Genomic DNA, 21,734 nt, shown 5'->3' with positions numbered 1-21,734 from the left:
ACAAGCAACTCCTACAGCTCAACTCCAGAAAAATAAACGACCCAATCAAAAAATGGGCCAAAGAACTAAATAGACATTTCTCCAAAGAAGACATACAGATGGCTAACAAACACATGAAAAGATGCTCAACATCACTCATTATCAGAGAAATGCAAATCAAAACCACTATGAGGTACCATTTCACACCAGTCAGAATGGCTGCGATCCAAAAGTCTACAAATAATAAATGCTGGAGAGGGTGTGGAGAAAAGGGAACCCTCTTACACTGTTGGTGGGAATGCAAACTAGTACAGCCACTATGGAGAACAGTGTGGAGATTCCTTAAAAAACTGGAAATAGAACTGCCTTATGATCCAGCAACCCCACTGCTGGGCATACACACTGAGGAAACCAGAAGGGAAAGAGACACGTGTACCCCAATGTTCATCGCAGCACTGTTTATAATAGCCAAGACATGGAAGCAACCTAGATGTCCATCAGCAGATGAATGGATAAGAAAGCTGTGGTACATATACACAGTGGAGTATTACTCAGCCATTAAAAAGAAAACATTTGAATCAGTTCTAATGAGGTGGATGAAACTGGAGCCTATTATACAGAGTGAAGTAAGCCAGAAGGAAAAACATAAATACAGTATACTAACGCATATATATGGAATTTAGAAAGATGGTAACAATAACCCGGTGTACGAGACAGCAAAAGAGACACTGATGTATAGAACAGTCTTATGGACTCTGTGGGAGAGGGAGAGGGTGGGAAGATTTGGGAGAATGGCATTGAAACATGTAAAATATCATGTAGGAAACAAGTTGCCAGTCCAGGTTCGATGCACGATGCTGGATGCTTGGGGCTGGTGCACTGGGACGGCCCAGAGGGATGGTATGGGGAGGGAGGAGGGTTCGGGATGGGGAACACATGTATACCTGTGGCGGATTCATTTTGATATTTGGCAAAACTAATACAATTATGTAAAGTTTAAAAATAAAATAAAATTAGAAAAAAATAAAAATAAATAAACTGTCCTACATTTTAATCAGCCACAGGTAAGCTCTCCAGTAAAAAGATTATTGTGATGGATTGGGTAATGGCCCTCCCAAAGATGTCTATGCCCTAGCAACAAAAACCTGGGACTGTCACCTTACTTGGTAAAGGAATTTTGCAGGTGTGATTAAGGATCTTGGGATGGGAAGATTACACAGGATTATCTAGCTGATTCCAATGTAATCACAGTGTCCTTGTAAGAGGAAGGCAGGAGGGCAAGAATAAGAGTGGGGGGTATAACAATGGAGTCTTTCTCTGTGTATATGTCTGTGTGTGTGTGGGTGTGTGTGTGTATGTGAGAGAGAGAGAGAGAGAGAGAGAGAGAGACAAATAAGGCCAGGGGTGGGGACGGAGGGTGTTGAAGACACGACAGCTGCTGGCTTTGAAGACAGAAGGAGAAGCCATGAGCCAAGGAATGCAGGAGGCCCCTAGAAGCTAAAAAAGGCAAATAAAATGAATTGTCTCCTGGAGCCTCCAAAAAGAATTTAATTGACATTTTGATTTTAAACTTCAACCTTAAAACTGTAAGATAATAAACATGTGGGTTGTAAACTAATGAGCCACTTGATAAGGATGAAAGAGGAGAGTAAAAAGCTGGCTTAAAACTCAACATTCAAAAAACAAAGATCATGGCATCTGGTCCCATCACTTCATGGCAAATAGAAGGGGAAAAAGTAGAAACAATGACAGATTTTATTTTCTTGGGCTACAAACCACTGCAGACAGTGACTGCAGCCATGAAATTAAAAGATGTTTGCTCCTTGGAAAAAAGCTATGACAAACCTAGACAGTATATAAAAAGCAGAGACATCACCTTGCCAACAAAAAAGTCCGTATAGTCTGGAGAATCCCAGGGATGGGGGAGCCTAGTGGGCTGCCGTCTATGGGGTCACACAGAGTCAGACAGCAGCAGCAGGAGCATGGCTTTTCTAGTAGTCATGTATGGATGTAAGAGTTGGACCATAAACAAGATTGAGCACCGAAGAATTGATGCTTTCGAACTGTGGTGATTGAGAAGACTCTTGAGAGTCCCTTGGACAGCAAAAAAATCAAACCAGCCAATCCTAAAGGAACTCAACCCTGAATATTAATCAGAAGGACTGATGCTGAAGCTCCAAAACTTCAGCCATGTGATGTGAAGACCTGACTCACTGGAAAAGACCCTGATACTGGGAAAGATTGAGGGAAAGAGGAGAAGTGGACAACAGAAGATGAGATGGTTGGATGGAATCACTGACTCAGTGAACATGAATTTGAGAAAACTCCAGGAGATAGTGATGGACAGGGAAGCCTGGCGTGCTGCAGTTCATGGGGTGGCAGAGTCGGACATGACTTTAACTGAACAGCAATAACAAGTAGGAAACTAACATAGTAACGAAAACACAACCACCTGTTATCCCAGGACAGATAATGAGGATTTTTTCCTGAAAATACATAGTAAGTTGTAAAATAATGGATTTGACCAGCTTCTGAATCTGTTACCCAAGGCCATTTCATCCAGACTGGTGGGTCCTTTAGGTCCCCTCCACTGGCACAGAAAAGGGACCACCAGCCACGTAACGTGGGCCAACTGACAACATGCAGAGATTGTCCATTGCTGTCTCTTTCCCAGCGGAGGTATCTGAATCACTCTGGATCTAATATGCTTTCTAAAAATTTCACATAGGGAGAAAAGTCTTCTCCTTCCACTAGTAGAAATGCTTCTCACTCTACAACATTTATAATTCAAATATTGACTAAGATCTAGAATTCTTTCAGCTACAGTTTTCTTATTCCATCTTTAATAGACACAGAAATTAAGAAATGATATTTATGTAAGTCTCTTTTAGGTTTTTTTTCCTAAGTTAATGACTACATTTCCATATTCCTTAATATTTAATTCTACGTTTCTACACTTTTATCTATTTTGGATATTGCATTCTACTATATTCTATCTGCTTATGACTTAAAATCCAGCCCCCCCAAACATGTTGGACAAAATATACTAATCTTTCTTAATAGTGATATACATCATTTGTAAAAGTTGTCTGTGATCTGATAAATAAGTTTAGGCAGAGAGGAAGGAGCTCTGGTTTTGGCTGGTTCTGGTTCTGGCCCCGCTGTGTGACCTTGGGTAAATCACACTACCCCTCTGGGTCTCAGTGACATCATCTATAAACCAGCTTGGACTAAATACCCAGATACAATGTCTTAAAAAGAGAGGCACCATGGAAGCAACCTAGATGTCCATCAACAGATGAATGGATAAAGCAGTTGTGGTACACATACATAATGGAATATTACTCAGCCATAAAAAGGAAAGCACCTCAGTCAGTTCTAATGAGGTGGATGAACCTAGAACCTATTATACAGAGTGAAGTCAGTCAGAAAGAGAAAGATAAATATATTCTAATGCATATATACAGAATCTAGAAAAATGGCACTGAAGACTTTATTTACAGGGCAACAGTGGAGAAACAGACATAGAAAATAGACTTACGGACATGGGGAGAGGGGAAATGTATGGGAAGAGTAACATGGAAACTTACATTACCATATGTAAAATAGAGAGCCAATGGGAATTTGCTATGTGGCTCAGGAAACTCAAACAGGGGCTCCGTATCAACCTAGAGGGGTGAGGTGGTGAGGGAGATGGGAGGGAGTTTCAAAAAGGAGGGGATACATGTGTATCTATGGCTGATTCATGTTGAGGTTTGACAGAAAACAACAAAGTTCTTTAAAGCAATTATCCTTCAATAAAAAATAAATTAATTAAAAAAAGAGAGAGAGGTACCTAGTATTTTGTCAATTCTATTGAGAAAGTATCACTTTTGGAAAAAACAGTTGATAAGTATTCCTCATTAGCTCCTTGAAAAAGATAACACTGGGGGTATTGAGGCTTATTTGTATTTTAACAATCCCAATTTCAGATTGGGAAGGCTCAGTGCTGAAAAAGCCTGCGGGACACTGCAGGCACCCTGAGAAGGACAGGTTTTTGGAGGCTAATGGATGAGGAAGGGTAGCGGGGTAGGCAGAGGCGGTCCTGTAATACCCAGTGTGCAGAGCCCCTGAAGGTTCCTGAAAGGCTCTCGTGATCTCCGCAGACACTGACAGGACCCCAGAAGCATGTGAAATGCACTCCGTGGTGGCCCTGAGTAAGCTGTGCCATTGGTCTCCATCTCCCCAGTGCCCAGACACTAGGGCCACCACTTAATAGTTGCTCACAGTGTGTGTGAGCTGCCTGAGTGAATGAGCCTAAAGAGCCTCAGCTGACCCCTTCCCTGAGGACCGTGTCCTGGGGACGCCGTTCACATCATACTTGATGGGAATAGTGTCCCTGGAGCTCTGAAAACAGCAGCCCTGCCTCCCTTCAAGGAGGTCTCAGGGAACTGGGCACTGGTGTTTTCTAGACAAGAGAAGATGAAAGCCTGAGCTAGTTAGTGATGGCCCTAGGAGTGTAAAGGAGACCCAGACAGCAGCATGAATTATTGTACAGTGGTTTGGGAGATGTGCTGAAATTCTCCTGACTAGTCACAGTAAAATCTTGCCTGACTTCTTTCCTAGTTTCCTTTATAGTAATTCAATAATCATCTATTATATAAAATTGAAAGGCTTATCACATATCTTCTGTTAAGCACAAATAACTGTTATCATAAACTCCATTCATCTGTAAAAAATTCATATGACCTCATTTTTTCCACTTTAGGATCTGATACTTCAGCCAATATCAAACAATCTATAGCAATAGTTTGAAGTACCAAAGGAGAAAGAAACAAAAAGTCCCAAGGAATTCTATGTATTGTTTTTAAGAACATATCATATAGTCAAAGTTATAAGCATATTTCTTGAGTCCTATGCTACAGCGACATTTATTAAAACTGTATTGACCACCTGTATTTTATTAATGTTTCCCAAATATAGTTTAAAGGATGATGAGAACTAATGCAATGCAAAAGTCATTTTGGTTACTGAAGCAAACAACTGATTCAAATGCTGTATTTTGAAGCTATCCCCCCTTCTATTAATATCCAAGATTCCACTGCAATTCTTTTCTACCAAAATATGTTAAGAAAAAATCTACCACTACGATCTTTTTGGAATTAGATAGCATATACATAAATAAAAATAAAATCTTTCCTTAAACATACCAGATAATTAATATTTACAGAAACAGAACAAAAAATTATTAAGGAGCATGTTATAAATTATGTTTGATACATAACATAAAAGTAAACAGTAAAGGTAGCTAGCTAAAAAAACCTACATTAGATTTATATTTTATATTTAAGTGTATCTATCACCTTGGGTATTAAACATGCTGCCAGCTATCTCTTAATGAGCATCTGAGCTGTCATTTTTAATAACAGACTGACAATTATTATCTATAAGTTGATATTCCCTGAAAATCATCTGTGCAATATTTAGTATAGTTAAGAATAGAAACTTACAGTTCCATTTATTTAAAAAAGTATTATTTTATAATACTGGGTATAATATTATAGAAAATGACATGAACATATATGTACAATGAAAAATCAACATATTCCAAAATGCACAGGCCATTTAAATTCACAGCAGAACTTGGTACAAAATCTTAATAATGCTTAAGAAAGATCATTTGGTCCATTGACACTATATGAGAAAAATATACATATTCATGACAAAATATAATAATAACAAATAAACCAAATACTTGGGCCATTCTAATCTTAGTTACTTCTCAAATCAAAAGTAAACATTAAGAGATGAATAACATAAAAACTCAAATTATTTAATTCATCTAAGTACACACACTATTAATATGTAATACAAATAATCATATAATAGCCTATTGTAACTTATTCATTATAGTATTCTAGAAATTCTATTTTATTTTCAAATAGCAAGAAAAAAATTTAAATACCTCTTCCACAAAGCTGTCTTTCTTCTCTAGCATTTCTCGTAAAGTCTGAAGAATTTTAATGCACAATTTTTCTTCTTTTTCCATCAGTTTCTTTGTATGATTAATCAACCTTAAAACAAAACATTAAGCCTTAATAGGACAGTAATTTCTCTTTAAGTTAATATAATAGCATCATATACCAGAGGGAAAAAATAATCACACCATTATTTTAGAGTATAAAGCAAACTAGATACATGTCATCAAAGTTTTAAAATTACATTCCAGCTTATAAACTCTGTATTATAAAACTTTTGTTTTATAGTCAGTATACCCCAGTGCTTCTCAAGTTTATTCAGGTAACATACTTTTAGTGGGACACAATACTCTAAAAAGACCAATGAAACGCTGATTATCTTCAAGTCTATCATGTGAACTAAAACAAGTTTATTAGGAAAGAAATATGAATATCGCAGTATAGTACACTTTATTATATTATGCCATACTATATTATTTTCCATGTAGTATATCACAGTAACTATATAATTGCAGCATACAACACTGGAGCCTTAGCATTAATGGGATGCTTCCAGTTTCCACTAATTATAACTGCTATTTTTCACTGCTAGGGCTTGGTAGAAATTGGCAGTTTTCGTGATTAGAAGAAAAAAAAAAAAGTAAATTCAAGATAGCCTATCCATTTACTATTTTTGCTATAATTTGGGCAAAGATTCTAATTAATTTTACAGTGGTGACCTCTGCAGTGGAGTTCTGTCAAGAGAAATATTTGAGGTCACAGTTATATAACATCTCCAAGAACTCAGAATCAAATAAGATGCTGAGAATCATAATTTACAGCTTAGCATACACAACTCATGTTGTTAAAAAGCTGGTTCTCAAAACAACCCCATGAGATATGTCCTCCTAGAAGAAAACAAAACCATGTAGAATATAATGGCATGATCTGATTTCAGTGACATAACGGGAATCCTATGGGACAGAGCCCCGAGGAAAAGTGAGCTTTCACTAGATAGCAGCTAGTCAGTGCATATCAAGTGTCAGCATGAAGCATGAGCACTTTCCATGAATTTTCTCCACTTATCCTCACAGCAAGCCAAAGTCATATGTGAGGTTCTGTTAACAGGCTAATTTTGCTAATGAGAAAACAGAGACCCAAAGAGGTAAAGCAACTTTCCTCCGGTTACACAAGTGTTAAGTTGTGGGATCTGGAAATAGACCAGGTCTATCTGACCTCCAGTACTCATATATGGATATGAGAGCTAGACTATAAAGAAAGCTGAGCACCAAAGAATTGATGCTTTTGAACTGTGGTGTTGCAGAAGACTTTTGAGAGTCCCTTGGAATGCAAGGAGATCAAACCAGTCCATCCTAAAGGAAATCAGTCCTGAATATTCATTGGGAAGACTGATGCTAAAGCTGAAACACCAATACTTTGGCCACCATGCAAAGAACTGACTCATTGCAAAAGACCCTGATGCTCGGAAAGATCGAAGGCAGGAGGAGAAGGGGACAATAGAGGATGAGATGGTTGGATGGCATCACTGACTCGATGGACATGAGTTTGTGCAAGCTCCGGAGCTGGTGATGGACAGGGAAGCCTGGCTTGCTGCAGTCCATGGGTTCGCAAAGAGTTGGACATGACTGAGTGACTGAACTGAACTGAACTGAACCTGACTTCAGAGTCAAAATTCTGAAGCACCACTCTGTGGAGTCAGGACATCCCTCCACTGATGAAGGGAGTCCTAGATTATACACAGCTGCGTCTTAGAAGAAGTTAGAGCAGAGAGAAAGGCAAAAGTCATAAACTGGACTAAGAAGCCATTACATTTTGTTGGGGAGCTGCCTAGGGCTGACCAGAGAATGTTTCAGAAACAATGTAACATTTAACTATGAAGATTTCACCTGGCAGGAAACAGTGGAGAGAAGTGATTTCAAAGGGAATGGAAAAAAGGGCAGAGGCAGAAAAGCTGATGTCATGTCCAGGAAATAAGTATACTCTAGCTGCCAGCTGACAGTTAAACACATGGAAAAGGAGACTGTAAAAAGTGCAGTCTGAAAAGAAAGAACTGGGAATATTATGCTAAAGAGTCTGGAATTTATAGAAAATAGAGAACCACTGTGTTAAAGGAGCTGTATGATCGTCCCTACCTGTTAAAAAGATGACAGTGGGAACAAGGGCATGGAAGCGTGAGAACAAGTAAGAGATGAACAGGGCACAAGATGGGGAAAGGGCATAAGAAGCAATACAGAAATAAAATAGCCATGACCTGGCAAACAATGGCATACAGGAAGTGGAAAAACAAAAGGAAGGGAGATCACAGATGCCTAAAATGTATGAGTTGGGTTAGTAGATAGGCAATGATAGTTTTAAATGACACCTATTTCATGTTGGGAAGGAATAGTGATTTTCTCTTAGACATGTTACATCTGGGCAGGGCACTATATGTTCATGTGGTCAGGCACATTTGTTGGTCGAAAGTTCTCCTGCTGCTGCTGATGCTGCTGCTAAGTCACGTCAGTCGTGTCCGACTCTGTGCGACCCCATAGACGGCAGCCCACTAGGCTCCCCCATCCCTGGGATTCTCCAGGCAAGAACACTGGAGTGGGTTGCCATTTCTTTCTCCAATGCATGAAAGTGAAAAGTGAAAGTGAAGTCACTCAGTCGTGTCCGACTCTTAGCGACCCCATAGACTGCAGCCTACCAGGCTCCTCTGTCCATGGGATTTTCCAGGCAAGAGTACTGGAGTGGGGTGCCATTGCGTTCTGGCAAGAAACAAAAACCTGCCTCTCTGAAAGAGAGGTATTCAGTCTTTTTTTTACAGACTGTACTATCCATAGCTGCTCAGTCATGTCTTACTCTTTATGACCCCAGGGACTGTAGCCTGCCAGGATCCTCCGGACATGGGGATTCTCCAGGCAAGAATACTGGAGTGGGTTGCCATGTCCTCCTCTGGGGGATCTTCCTGACCCAGGGATTGAACCCAGGTATCCTGCATTGTGGGCAAATTCTTTACCATCTGAGCCACCAGGGAAGCCCAAGAATACTGGAGTGGGTAGCCTATCTGTTTTCCAGGGGATCTTCCTGACCCAGGAATCGAACCAGGGTCTCCTGCATTGTAGGCGGATTCTTTACCAACTGAGCTACCAGGGAAGCTCATGAAAATCATTTGGTAGACACTGTAAATTTCTTTTGACATTTTTCTCTCTTAGGCTATTTCTATTTTCTTTAATTCTTTAGATAAAATATTTAATTCACTGGCCTGGCGTGCTGCGATTCATGGGGTCGCAAAGAGTCAGACACGACTGAGCGACTGAACTGAACTGAACTGATTTGAAAATATTGGTGGGAATAAATGAACACTTGCTTGGTATTTATACAAAGCATTCATCTATCAAATAATGTTTGGTTGAATTAGATCATTTGGCTTTCAAATTTTTTCTGTATCTAAGTAAAGAGTAAGTTTCACAAAACAATTCACCATACAAATACATGAATGTGAGTGTATTTATACAATGATTGCAAAAAGTTACCTTTATTATATGAGATGCATGCTGATATTTTATATTCTTTCCCAAATTTTTTTACAAATCAATGGTTTCCTCTTCATAAGTCACATCCCATAATTTGGGAAACATTAAGCTTCTCCTTCATAAGGGAGGATTAAGTGTGGATATTAATGAACTACATGCACCCACCATAAAAGCCAATACTCACAATGACCTATTTTTTTCTCCCTCACTGCATGTGACTAATGTGAAATCTGGTCCTTTCCTGGGGGTTAGCCCTGACATTCTCCAGCAGACCCATCTGACTCAACAAGTTCCAATAATTCAATTCATCTGAGGAAGTCAGAAGCCCCACTTAAGACCTACAGCAATTAACGATGTTGGATTCTAATTTTATTATAATAGATATCCTTACAAATAAAACTCTTGGCTCTTCCCAGAATTATGCAAGAAGTAAACAGATATCCCCGAGCCTCAAGCCATGCTACAATCACTCGCATACAACTGCATAAAAATCCTTTCTCTAACCACTAAACTACATGTGACTTTCTCTTCCTCCATCCGAATGTAGGACCTGTGATACATTCTCAGTATCATGGCATTCTGCTTCTCTCCTTTGAAGTGAAGTGAAGTGAAGTGGCTCAGTCATGTCCGACTCTTTGCGACCCCATGGACTATAGCCGACCAGGCTCCTACGTCCATGGGATTCTCCAGGCAAGAATACTGGAGCGGGTTGCCATCTCCTTCTCCAGGGGATCTTCCCGATCCAGGGATCGAACCCAGGTCTCCCGCATTGCAGGCAGACACTTTAACCTCTGAGCCACCAGGGAAGCCCCTCTCTCCTTTGAATTTACCTAATATTGCAACAGACTTGCTTCATCTTCAGCACAGGTCAATATTTTCTTGACATTTTGAGTTACTTTACATCACCTTCTCACACACCTATATCCTTAAGTTCTAGACCAGAATTTTATTTGAGATCGTTGAAATGTTCTGTAACTGTGCTGTCTTAGTTGTTGGCCAGTAGCTACCTAGGGCTACTGAGTATTTAACATGTGGCAAATGTTGACTGAGGGACTAAATATTTTATCTGTGTTGTAATGAATTTAAACGTTCATCTTAATAGCCATGTAGGGTTATCATATTGACACTAATTCTTGACACTGAATCAGCAAACTCTTTTTCTCTAGGGCAAAAGAGTAAATAGCTTAGGCTCTGGAGGCCATGCAGACTAGGCCACTAGTCAGTTCTGCTGTAATAGTATGAAAGTAGCCACTGATGACAATACGTAAATGAATGTACATGGCTGTGTTTCAATAAAACTTTAGTTGCAAAAATTATCAATGGCTTGTGGGCCAGAATTTGCCAATCACTTGTCTAGACTATCAAGCCTCTGGGATATAGCTATAGCATCATATGAATATCCTAGAGTTAAAATTCTCACGTTTATTGCCTACTTTTTAACCTATGTTATATATACGTTGATAGGGAGCCTGGTGGGCTGCCATCTACGGGGTCGCACAGAGTCGGACACGACTAAAGCAACTTAGCAGAAGCAGCAGCATATTCATGGGAGATAAAGTATATTTGACAAAGACCCTATTTTTATACTAGACAACACCTCTACTTTTTTTTTTTTCCAGTGGCTTCCACAGTCAGCAGTTTGCAGACACTCTAGACCCTTCATTTAAAAATGCTTATTAGAAGGCTGGTTAGTGCCCAGACAAGTCCATTCTTCCCAAGCTTCTTAAGATACAGTGATCAAGAGTAAAGAATTCCTGATTCTGGCCATAATGGAGAAACTCCACCTGCTCTTCAACATGACCCCTGTAGTCAGTTCTTCTCACCCCATACCTCGTTTTCTCTCCCCAAATCCCAACTTTAACTGGTAAAAGAAAGAAAAACACTTCCTGTGTCCCCTCATCAATTTCTGCCTCACTATGTCACAGTCAATAGGGGAGGCTTTGAGATCATTTTAGCCATATTCTCAACCATACAGAAGAGGCTGTGACAAATAATGGTCAAGGGGGTTGCAGCTTCTTCTGATCCTTCATCCAGGTTCTCTCCCCAAGGAGACCATGTACCTCTGCCTGGCCATCTTGAGTCAACATGCAGTTACTTGCACAAATCATTCAGCGAAGGGTCCTCAACGTTAAGATGCATCTTTCTGGAGCTACCTAAAACTTTGTCTCACAACTGCTTATATTTCCTTGAGAATTTCTCCTTTCCATTAAAATGAAAATATTCTAGGATAACACACCCACTGCAGTAGACCTGACAATACCACAAAAATGCTAAGAGAAATACATAAATGAAAGAGCTTTAGATGAGCATCATCAAAGCAGCATGGCTGAGTGCCGGGTCGAGACTTAACAGCTGGTTACTGAAGCACACCTGGGCCACTCTGATGCTGGGAGGAATTGGGGGCAAGAGGAGAAGGGGACGACAGAGGATGAGATGGCTGGACGGCATCACTGACTCGATGGACCTAAGTCTGAGTGAACTCCGAGAGTTGGCGATGGACAGGGAGGCCTGGCGTGCTGCGATTCATGGGGTCGCAGAGAGTCGGACACGACTGAGCAACTGATCTGATCTGAAGACTTTGAATTCAAATTACTGTGTTTAAAGTCATTTGACATATTTATTCTCTTTGTTGTTATACTACTAACTGTATGCATTTTATTTTCATTTTATTTTAAAGTTATGTAAAATCAAGTCTGTAATGAAAGTATATTGAAAGATCTCAGCTCTTATACAAAATATATTCAGATAAGTTTAACTTTCATCCTAATCACATCTACCTTCCATCCTCATATGAAGTAATTATCACAGTGGCCTTTATTGTTTAGGCTTCCATCATTGTTTTTTAATGATAGCAGATAAATATATGAATATGTGTTATATATCCTCATTTCTTTCATTAAATAAATAGTAACATACAAAAAAAAATAAGTAAATAAAATGAGGCCCAATCTCTCAGAGCATTTGTACAGATAACATGGGTAAGCGTACACAGGACAACAGCCCACATAGTAAGACCTCAATAAACGCTAGTTCCCTTTCCCTCCTCTTTCTCTTAAGGAAAATCAGTGACCTTAAACTGAAATCTTTTAAAAGTTCACACCACAGAGCTATAGAAAGGACTCAGAACCAAGATATTCTTTTATGTGATATTTTTGTGCCCAATGATACACTTCATTTTCAGTAAATGTTAATAAGTATGATAACCTGAAAATCACCAAAAACCAAATTTCCATTGAATCACACTAATGATTTCGGAAGTACACTTGCAGGGATTTTAGACGCTTCGCATGCTCTGTGGACTGTCGTGAGGCACCAGCAGCGTCAGAAAGCAGGCACGTCAGAGGCAGGCTCAGCGCGGCAGCACCTGCAGCATCTCGGCTGTACCCACTTACTTCGACATGAAAGCGCCACATCTTATTCTCGCATCGCTTCCCTCGGGAAACAGCAGTTCTGGGCTGTACAACACATCAACCAACACTGAGAATTCAGCCTGCATCATCGGGCTGAATTGTTGCTCCAAGGAGGCCACTACATCCTAAGGAATAAAGCACAAGAGAAGACATGTGAAGACCTGACTCAGATTTCATCCTTTAAAAATACGACAAGCTTATGAATACTAACTAGAAATGAGATGTGGGACTTTCAGAGAAGAGGTACCCTACTTGCCAAAGCACTGGATGCGTGTGCTTTAAGCAGAGCCTGGCTTTCTGTCTGAACACTTCCTGGATCTCCTTTTTCATTTATATGATAAAGGAGGAGTGGGTAGCTATAGCTTTCTAAGAATATACAGGAAAGATACAAAGTCAGTAAAGCCACTCCTACAAGTACTGCAGTGTCTGGGACTGTAATACAGATAGTGCAAAAGTGAAAGTGAAAGTCTCTGTCATGTCCAACTCTTTTCGACCCCATGGACTAAACAGTCCATTGAATTTTCCAGGCCAGAATACTGGAATAGGTAGCCATTCCCTTCTCCAGCGGATCTTCCAGACCCAGGAATTGAACCTGGGTCTCCTGCATTGCAGGCGGATTCTTTACCAACTGAGCAACCAGGGAAGCCCACAGACAGTACAGGTATTCATCAAATTGGAGTTAGAGTATGCTCAGGGAACAGCTAAAAAAGACTTCATATGTGTCACTGGTCACCTGAAACTGACCATTTTTTTCCAGTGGGGGAAATTCCCTGATATATTACCTGAAGCAGTATTAGTACTACACAAGGGTTCGATGACATTTAGTAGTATTTCAAATTATACTTTTTGACAGACACTATTGATCATCTACCAGTAGCCTTTCCTTATCCTTTTCCTTGCTAACAGAATCTCCATGTTTTTTCTCAGTCAGGCAATAACACTGTCAGGGAGAGGAGCCCCTGCCCGCCTCCCCTAGGGTCAAGGTTGATTGGTTTAAGCCAGTCCTGGTCATTCCATTTCCCCTGCCAACAACTGGTTAGGAGTGATTCTGTGACACAATCTTGACCAATAAGACATCAAGTGAAGTCTGCTGAGTGTGAGGGTGTGTATGGAGTTAGGGAGTGGGCAGGGCAGATTCTTTAGAAACTATCTATGGCTTCTAAGATAGCCTCAGAGTGTGAAAATTCAAAATACAAGGCAGACCTCAAAGGACCTTTGAAAACCAGCCTTAAGCTGAAAGTCAACAGACTAATGGTGGTTGAGAACCTGACCAATGAAGCTACTGAATTAAACACCTCAGGAAGAGCCCTAGTTTCAGACTTCTTGTGTGTGAAAAAATATATTTTTTATTATTTAAGCCACTTTTTGCTGTTAATTATAGCTGAAAGCAGTCAACTGACATGTTTCTTAAATTAAGTATAAGCAATGATAATTTATTGAACATTATTTAATAATGAAAGCCTCCCCTTTTTGTTTTAAAATTAACTAAGAAAACAAACCAAAAAAAAGCAAACACTCACATAAAGCAATACTTTATTTGCCCATAACTGTAGCTTTATTCTGTTAAGCAGAAAACTAACTGCCAATTGCTTATTGTTACTCTCAGCATATACTTTTAAGTTATTTTCTTCCTGGTAGTCTCTTGATTTCTTATGACTAGATTTCAGGAGTTAACTTTTGTTTAACTCTTTCCTTCCCTTTTAGCAAAAGTGATCATTTCTCCTTGAATTACTAAATAAGTTTTCTGAGAAATTCCTCATAATAGTTGAGAGAGACTACCAGGGAGGGAAAAAAAAATCACATAAACGGAAACTAGATATTATACAAAGGCAGGAAGAGAATATGGTTATCAAATGTGACCACAGTTACCGTAGTTAAGAAAACATCATTAAAACATACCTCTCTTTCAGATTACCTCTCGACTTCATTTCATTCTCTAAACAAACTGTGTCCAGGCATCTATGATGTGAGTCTTTATCTCCTATTTCGATCATGTGTCAACTACGTAATCTCTTTAATTCATTGTTTTCCCAATGTGAACACCCAGGATAATGATACTAGCAATTACACAGGCTTGCTGTGAGGATTAAAAGTAAATACATACAGTAGCCTCTACAATGTTTTGTAATAACCCTATAATGGAAATAATCTGAAAAATGATCACTGATATACACCTGAAGTTAATACAACACTGCAAATTAACTATGTGAAATAGTTGCTTAGTCATGTCCAGTTAGCACTTTGGGACCCCACGGACTGTAGCCCAACAGACCCCTCTGTCCATGGAACTCTCCAGGCAAGAATACCGGGGTGGGTTGCCATTCCCTTCTCCAGGGGATCTTCTGGACCCAGGGATGGAAACCAGTTCTCCTGCATTGCAGGCAGATTCTTTACCGTCTGAGCCACCAGAGAAGCTCTCACTACCCCCCAAATTAACTATGCTTCATTTTAAAAATGGCTTAAAAAACTAAAAAAGAAAAAACAGCCTGTAACATGTACTGGCCATTCCTTAATGTTAGTAATCATTGAATACCAGTTAGCTGCAATCACCACCATGTTGCTAAATTCAGTGGTTACTTTTCTGTCCTCATCTTACCTAAGCATTTTACACACTGTTCCTGATTCGTCAAACACCTTCTACTCTTGGTTCTGTAACATCACATTTTTCCTTGTTTTCCATCTGTGTCCTGACTACTCCTTTACCAAATTCCTGGTCCTTTCTCTTCTACATCTACAGTTTCTTGTGAGGAACCTCATGAAATTGCATGGTTTTGACATCATATATGTGCTGAAAATTTCCACATTTATATTTCCTGCATTGATATCTTTCCAAACCACCCCAGACCCATACATCCATCAGTCTGTTTGACACATCCATATAGATACTTACATAGGCATCTCACACTTAAGATTCTCCATACAGAATCTCTTGATTCCAACTCTCCCATCCTTCCTTACCTTAGCAAATGATCTAATCATATTATACCAAGGCATCCTTGATTTCTCTTTCCAACATCCCACAACTCTCCCATCCATCCACCAAGCCCCAATGGCTCTAGGACCAACTGTATCCAAAATTTATTATCTTCATTGCTATCACTACCCCTTTAAGCCAAGCCACCATTACCTTTTACCTGAATTAATGCAATGACTAATGAACTAGACTCATTGCTTCTGTCTGGACCCGATAGTCAATTCACCACTCAAAATCCACAGTGTTTTTTTTAAAGGTAAACCAAGTCATGCCTATTTTCTGCTAAAATCCCCAATGATTTTCCATCACATTTAGAATAAAGCCAAACACTTTATCATGCATGGCAGTCTCTACGTGATTTGGCTACTTATTTCATAATACTGTCTTCCTTTGCTCCCATCTGCTCCAATGGGATTCTCTTGGTTTCTCAAATCCCTAACCTCATTCCTGCCAAAGCATCACTGCATTTACTCTTCCTTTCCCATAAAGCTCCAGACTCTTCCTCCTCATTTGGGTGTCAATGTCTCCTCAATGGAGAAGCACTCCCTCACTACAGGATCACTCTCCCAGTGACTCTCCATCATACTGTTATCATGATTTATTCACAGCAGTTTTAATTATCTAACATTATATCATTTACTTAATGGGTTACAATGCATTTTCCATGAGGACACAGACCTCATGGTTCTATCTCCAGTACTTAACACAGTGGCTGGTACAGTGTTCATCAAATATATATTTATCCAGTGAATGGAACTGACTATGCTGAAATAAGTTGAAAGCATGCCCTCTCTATGCTGGTTGACATGACAATCTCTCCTCTGAAATGTCTGCTCCCCTGTCTCTCATAAACCTGCTTGCCTCCTTTCTGACTGTGCCTTTTTCCCCTCATTTTATTTAGCCATTCTGCAACTTCTGGCAGCCTAAAAAAATGTTCTTTGTTTTTCCTATCACTATACTCTTTCTTTTCGGAGAAGGCAATGGCACCCCTCTCCAGTACTCTTGCCTGGAAAATCCCATGGACGGAGGAGCCTGGTAGGCTGCAGTCCATGGGATCGCTAGAGTCGGACACGACTGAGCGACTTCACTTTCACTTTTCACTTTCATGCACTGGAGAAGGAAATGGCAACCCACTCTAGTATTCTTGCCTGGAGAATCCCAGGGACAGAGGAGCCTAGTGGGCTGCCATCTATGGGGTTGCACAGAGTTGGACACAACTGAAGCGACTTAGCAGCAGCAGCAGCAGCATACTCTTTCTTTTAGCAACACCAACCAACTCTTACCTCCAAATATAGACCTACTTTCCAGTACATTCAGTAGCCAATAAATCTAATTCACTGTGTGTTCAATGAGCACAGCCAACATCCTATTACTGTATTCTCTCCTTCCTTCTGACAGTCCAGGGTCTATAATGTTACCTAGTCTCCAATCATCATGCCTCTTCAATGGCCCTCATGCTCCCTCTCTATCTCCATCTAAGAAGCAACAGGTCTGTTGACCTTGCCTTCATTTTTTTTATAATTTTATTTATTTAGTTAGTTATTTTTGGCTTTGCTGGGTCTTCATTGCTGTGCACGGGCTTTCTCTAGGTTGTGTCAAATGGGGGCGACTACATTCATCTATTAAAATTCTGAATCTTCACCAAGTAATCTACTCATTACCTCTTATAATATTTATTCCAGTTCATGTTGTGACCATTCTCCATGCCAAAAACTTTCCTCAAGCCATACTCCAGTTTGTGCCATGACATCTTTCACTGGTTATGTGAGTGGGAAGGTATCTCCTATGGGCCGAATTATGTCCCTCTCAAAATTCATATGATAAAGCCCTAATCCTGGTGCTTTGATGCTTCCCAGATGGTGTTAGTGGTAAAAAAAAAAAAAAAAAAAAATCTACCTGACAATGCAGGAGATGCAAGAGATGTGGGTTCAATCCCTGCGCCAGGAAGATCCCCTGGAGAAGGGAATGGCAACCCACTCCAGTATTCTTGCCTGGGAAATTCCATGGGCAGAGGAGCCTGGCAGGGCTGCAGCCCACAGGGCCGCAAAGACGGACACGACTGAGTGGCTGAGCACACAGCACATACACAGCGATGCTTCAGAATGTGACTATATTTGGAGTCAGGGCCTTTAAAGAGGTAATTCAAGTAAAATGAATTCATATTGAGGGGCTCTACTTCGAAATGACCGGTGGCCTTACAAGAAGCAATTAGGACAGAGAAGTGTGTGCACAGAGGGAAGACCACGTGAGGGTACGGTGGCACGCATGCCACCTGCAAGCCAAGGAGAGAGACCTCCCAAGAAAACAAAGCTGCCAGCGCCTTGATCTTGAATTTCTAGCTCCAGAGCTGTGAGAAAGAAATTTCTGTCGGTTAAACCACCCAGGCTGTGGTATTTCATGATGGCAGTCTGGGTAGATTAATACAATGCCTCTCTTTACTCAGTGTCCCAGAATGTCCAGCCAAACACAGGAGTGGGATACTATGCAAATAATTTGGGAGTAAAGGTGCTCACACCATTCTCATCAAAGAAGTATAAAAGGATATTGAGACATGAACTGAAGCAAGGTTGTGAAATACTTATTACATGGGTCTTTACAGTAAATTATTCCACCAAATGTATTACAGTTATTATTTTGATATTAAGACCCATTACCTCACTGTTTGCTGCTGCTAAGTCGCTTCAGTCGTGTCCGACTCTGTGCGACCCCAGAGACGGCAGCCCACCAGGTTCCCCTGTCCCTGGGATTCTCCAAGCAAGAACACTGGAGTGGGTTGCCATTCCCTTCTCCAATGCATGAAAGTGAAAAGTGAAAGGGAAGTCGCTCAGTCGTGTCCGACTCTAGCGACCCCATGGACTATAGCCTACCAGGCTCCTCCGTCCATGGGATTTTCCAGGCAAGAGTACTGGAGTGGGGTGCCATTGCCTTCTCCAACCTCACTGTCAGAACACATTAAATAATACCTACTCAAAAAGAAAAAAAGAAAAAGACTCCCAACAACTTCTATCTGGAAGCAATGTTTTAAAAAGGATAATGTTGGTTGGACATTGGAAAGCAAAGCCTTGTACCCAACTAGAATTTAATAGTTTTAACCATAGTTTATTTATGTGGCCACATATATTAAAATTATAATTTAGAAAATATTCATGTCATTTCATGCTCTTATTGTACCTGTAACTTTTCAATAATATTTCTGTAATCCCAAGAAGGCCCTCCAAGAGCTTCCTTAAATCGTGGTCCAGAGCGAGCTGATAGTCTCCAGCCCATGGCCGCTCTCTGCACCATATTTGAATGACTCTTCAAGAAAAGAGTATTCACTTGGCTGTCCAAATCCACTGGAATGGCAATTCCACGATTCTTTGCTGAAAAAGAAAGATTTAAACACTTTCCTCTTAATTTGACTAAAGTTACTCGACTGGTATCAAAACAATTAAGATAGAACAAATACAAAAGAAAAAAATGAGACAAATTCTGATATGTAATGTAAAGCATGCTGATTATAGTTAGCCATACTAGAGCATATATTTGAAAGTTCCTAAGACAGTAGATCTTAAATGTTCCCATTTTAAGAAAAAAAATTATGACTGTGAGATTGTTAACTACATTTATTGTAGTAATCATTTCACAATATATACATATATCACTGACAATATTATATGCCAATTATATCTCAATGAAATGGGGGAAAAAAGAAAACTATCAAACCTTCAAGTTCTGCCATTAAATTATTTTACACAACTACAAAAGTGTTTAACTTGAAAGTGTCTCAGTTCTTAAGACCAATGACTAAAATAGACTCATTAAATATTCAAGAACTTATTTGATTTCTTGATGATTAATGTTTAAAATATACTTTATACATCATCAATATGGGAAAACACTGTATAACAATCATATATATTTGTACCTTCCTAGATGCAGAAGACAATTAAAAAGCAGGCAGAAAATACATGACAAAATCCTGACAGTCCATTTTATAAATATAATTCTTCTGTATATGTGTATGCACACCCATGTAAAATGCACAAAACTGCATATGGTAAAACATCTTAGACAAGAAATTTAAAAATTGAAAAGTATGAGAAAATATGCATTGGAAAATAGTACACAGTACATGTTCTTCTTTCCAAGATCCACTGAAATTTGTATTTTAATAGACATAGTTTTCCCTGGTGGCTCAGATGGTAAAGAATCTCCCTGCAATGGAGGAGACCCAGGTTCAATCCCTGGGTTGGGAAGATCCTCTGGAGAAGGGAATGGCTACCCACTCCAGTATTCTTGCATGGAGAATTCCATGGACAGAGGAGTCTGGTGGGCTACAGTCCATGGGGTCGCAAAGAGTCAGACACGGCTGAGGAACTAACACTTTCACTTTCATTTCATATCAAAATACTGAAAAACAAGACTGCTTGCCAATAAAAATACAGAAATGTTGAGATATTTTTGCAAGCAGAATGAAGATGAGATTCATCCATCAGAGAAAGAAGAGAAGAAATTGCTCTGCAAGAGATTAGAGTTAGAACAGGCCTTCCTAGGTTCTCAGACAAACAATACATAGAGTGGAGATGGGAGGTGGCATAGTCAGCTGGCAGCTCCAGAAAGAACATCTGAATAGCTGGGAAGTTTAGGCCCTCCTCTCTCTGACAAGTATAAACAGAGTGACAAGCAGCAGAGGCTTTTACCCAGAGGATAAAGTTAGAGAAATGCAGAAATGTTCTCTCAAGAAACAAGAATACCTGCCTGGAGAAGATGCCAAATGAAGGCGTTAGGGATTGACAGAGAAGCTGAATAGGGCTGGAAGTAACTCCAAAGATCCTGATCAAATAAGAAGAAGAATGCAGGGGAGAGGGGGGGTTACCCCAGTAAAAAGAGAAAATATATTAAAGATTTCAACCCATGAGGAAAAACCTGATTTTAACACTTGTTAGTACTTCCAACTTGTTTTCTCTCACTCTCTCACACACACACATACACACGTACACTCCAAGAAAGCCTGTGTATCATTTTGGTGGGGGGGGGCTTCCCTGGTGGCTCAGATGGTCAAGAATCTGCTTATAAAATGCAGGATACCCAGGTTCATTTCCTGAGTGAGGAAGATACCCTGGAGAAGGGAATGGCTACCCACTCCTGTATTCTTCCCTCACCCAGAATTCAGTGTAAGCCTTGTCATTTACATGAGAAAGCCAGTAGAGAAACAGACTCTCAAAACTGCAGTGGAAGCCCGTGCAGGTCATTTATGGATCTCTGTAACTATGACATACCACCACGAGTCACAGGGAAAAGCAAGAACACTGAGGACAGCCCTGGGACTTCCCTGACGCTCCACTGGTTAAGGGTCTGCCTTGCAGCATGGGGGACACCAGTTTGATCCCTGGTCCAGGAAGATTCCACGTGACTCGGAGCAACTAAGCCCATGTGCCACAGCTACTGAGCCTGCTCGCCTAGAGCTGTGCACTAGAGGAAACTGGTGAGAAGCAACAAAAACCCACAACAGCCAACACGTAAATAAATATTTTTTAAAAGAGAAAAACAAATATGACATATTAATGTGTACATGTGGAATCTAGAAAACTGGTAACTGATCCTGTTTGTAAAACAGAAATAGAGGCACAGATGTAGAGAACAAACGTACGGACACCAAATGGGAAAGGGAGTGAGATGAATCGGGAGACTGGGATTGATACATATTCACTTCTAGGAATAAAACAGACTATCTAATGAGAACCTACTGTACAGCTCAGGGAACTCTACTCAGGGCTCTCTGGTTACCTAAATGGAAAGGAAATTCAAAAAAGAGAGGGTATTTATATACGTACAGCTGATTCACTCTGCTGTACAGTAGAAACTTACACCACACTGTAACGCAAGAATACTCCAATAAAAACTAATTAAAACAAAG

The 21,734-nt window shown here is 40.0% G+C and overlaps 1 protein-coding gene across 2 annotated transcripts in view; it reads right to left on the bottom strand.

Moving 5' to 3' along the window:
- The window catches only part of ITPR2 (inositol 1,4,5-trisphosphate receptor type 2), a 593,100-nt gene that overhangs the window by 258,933 nt on the left and 312,433 nt on the right, over positions 1-21,734 (bottom strand). For both annotated transcript variants that reach the window (XM_070788589.1, XM_070788588.1), the window contains exons 35-37: positions 19,007-19,197; positions 12,844-12,986; positions 5,924-6,032 (exon numbers count right to left, since the gene is read on the bottom strand). In XM_070788589.1, coding sequence (XP_070644690.1) covers positions 5,924-6,032; positions 12,844-12,986; positions 19,007-19,197 — 443 coding nt within the window. The remainder of the gene's footprint in view (positions 1-5,923; positions 6,033-12,843; positions 12,987-19,006; positions 19,198-21,734) is intronic.

This window comes from Bos indicus, chromosome 5 (assembly GCF_029378745.1).
Source record: "Bos indicus isolate NIAB-ARS_2022 breed Sahiwal x Tharparkar chromosome 5, NIAB-ARS_B.indTharparkar_mat_pri_1.0, whole genome shotgun sequence".
Lineage (NCBI taxonomy): Eukaryota > Metazoa > Chordata > Mammalia > Artiodactyla > Bovidae > Bos > Bos indicus.
Note: the sequence above shows the minus strand (reverse complement) of the source record. Positions and strands in the feature narration are given on the sequence as shown.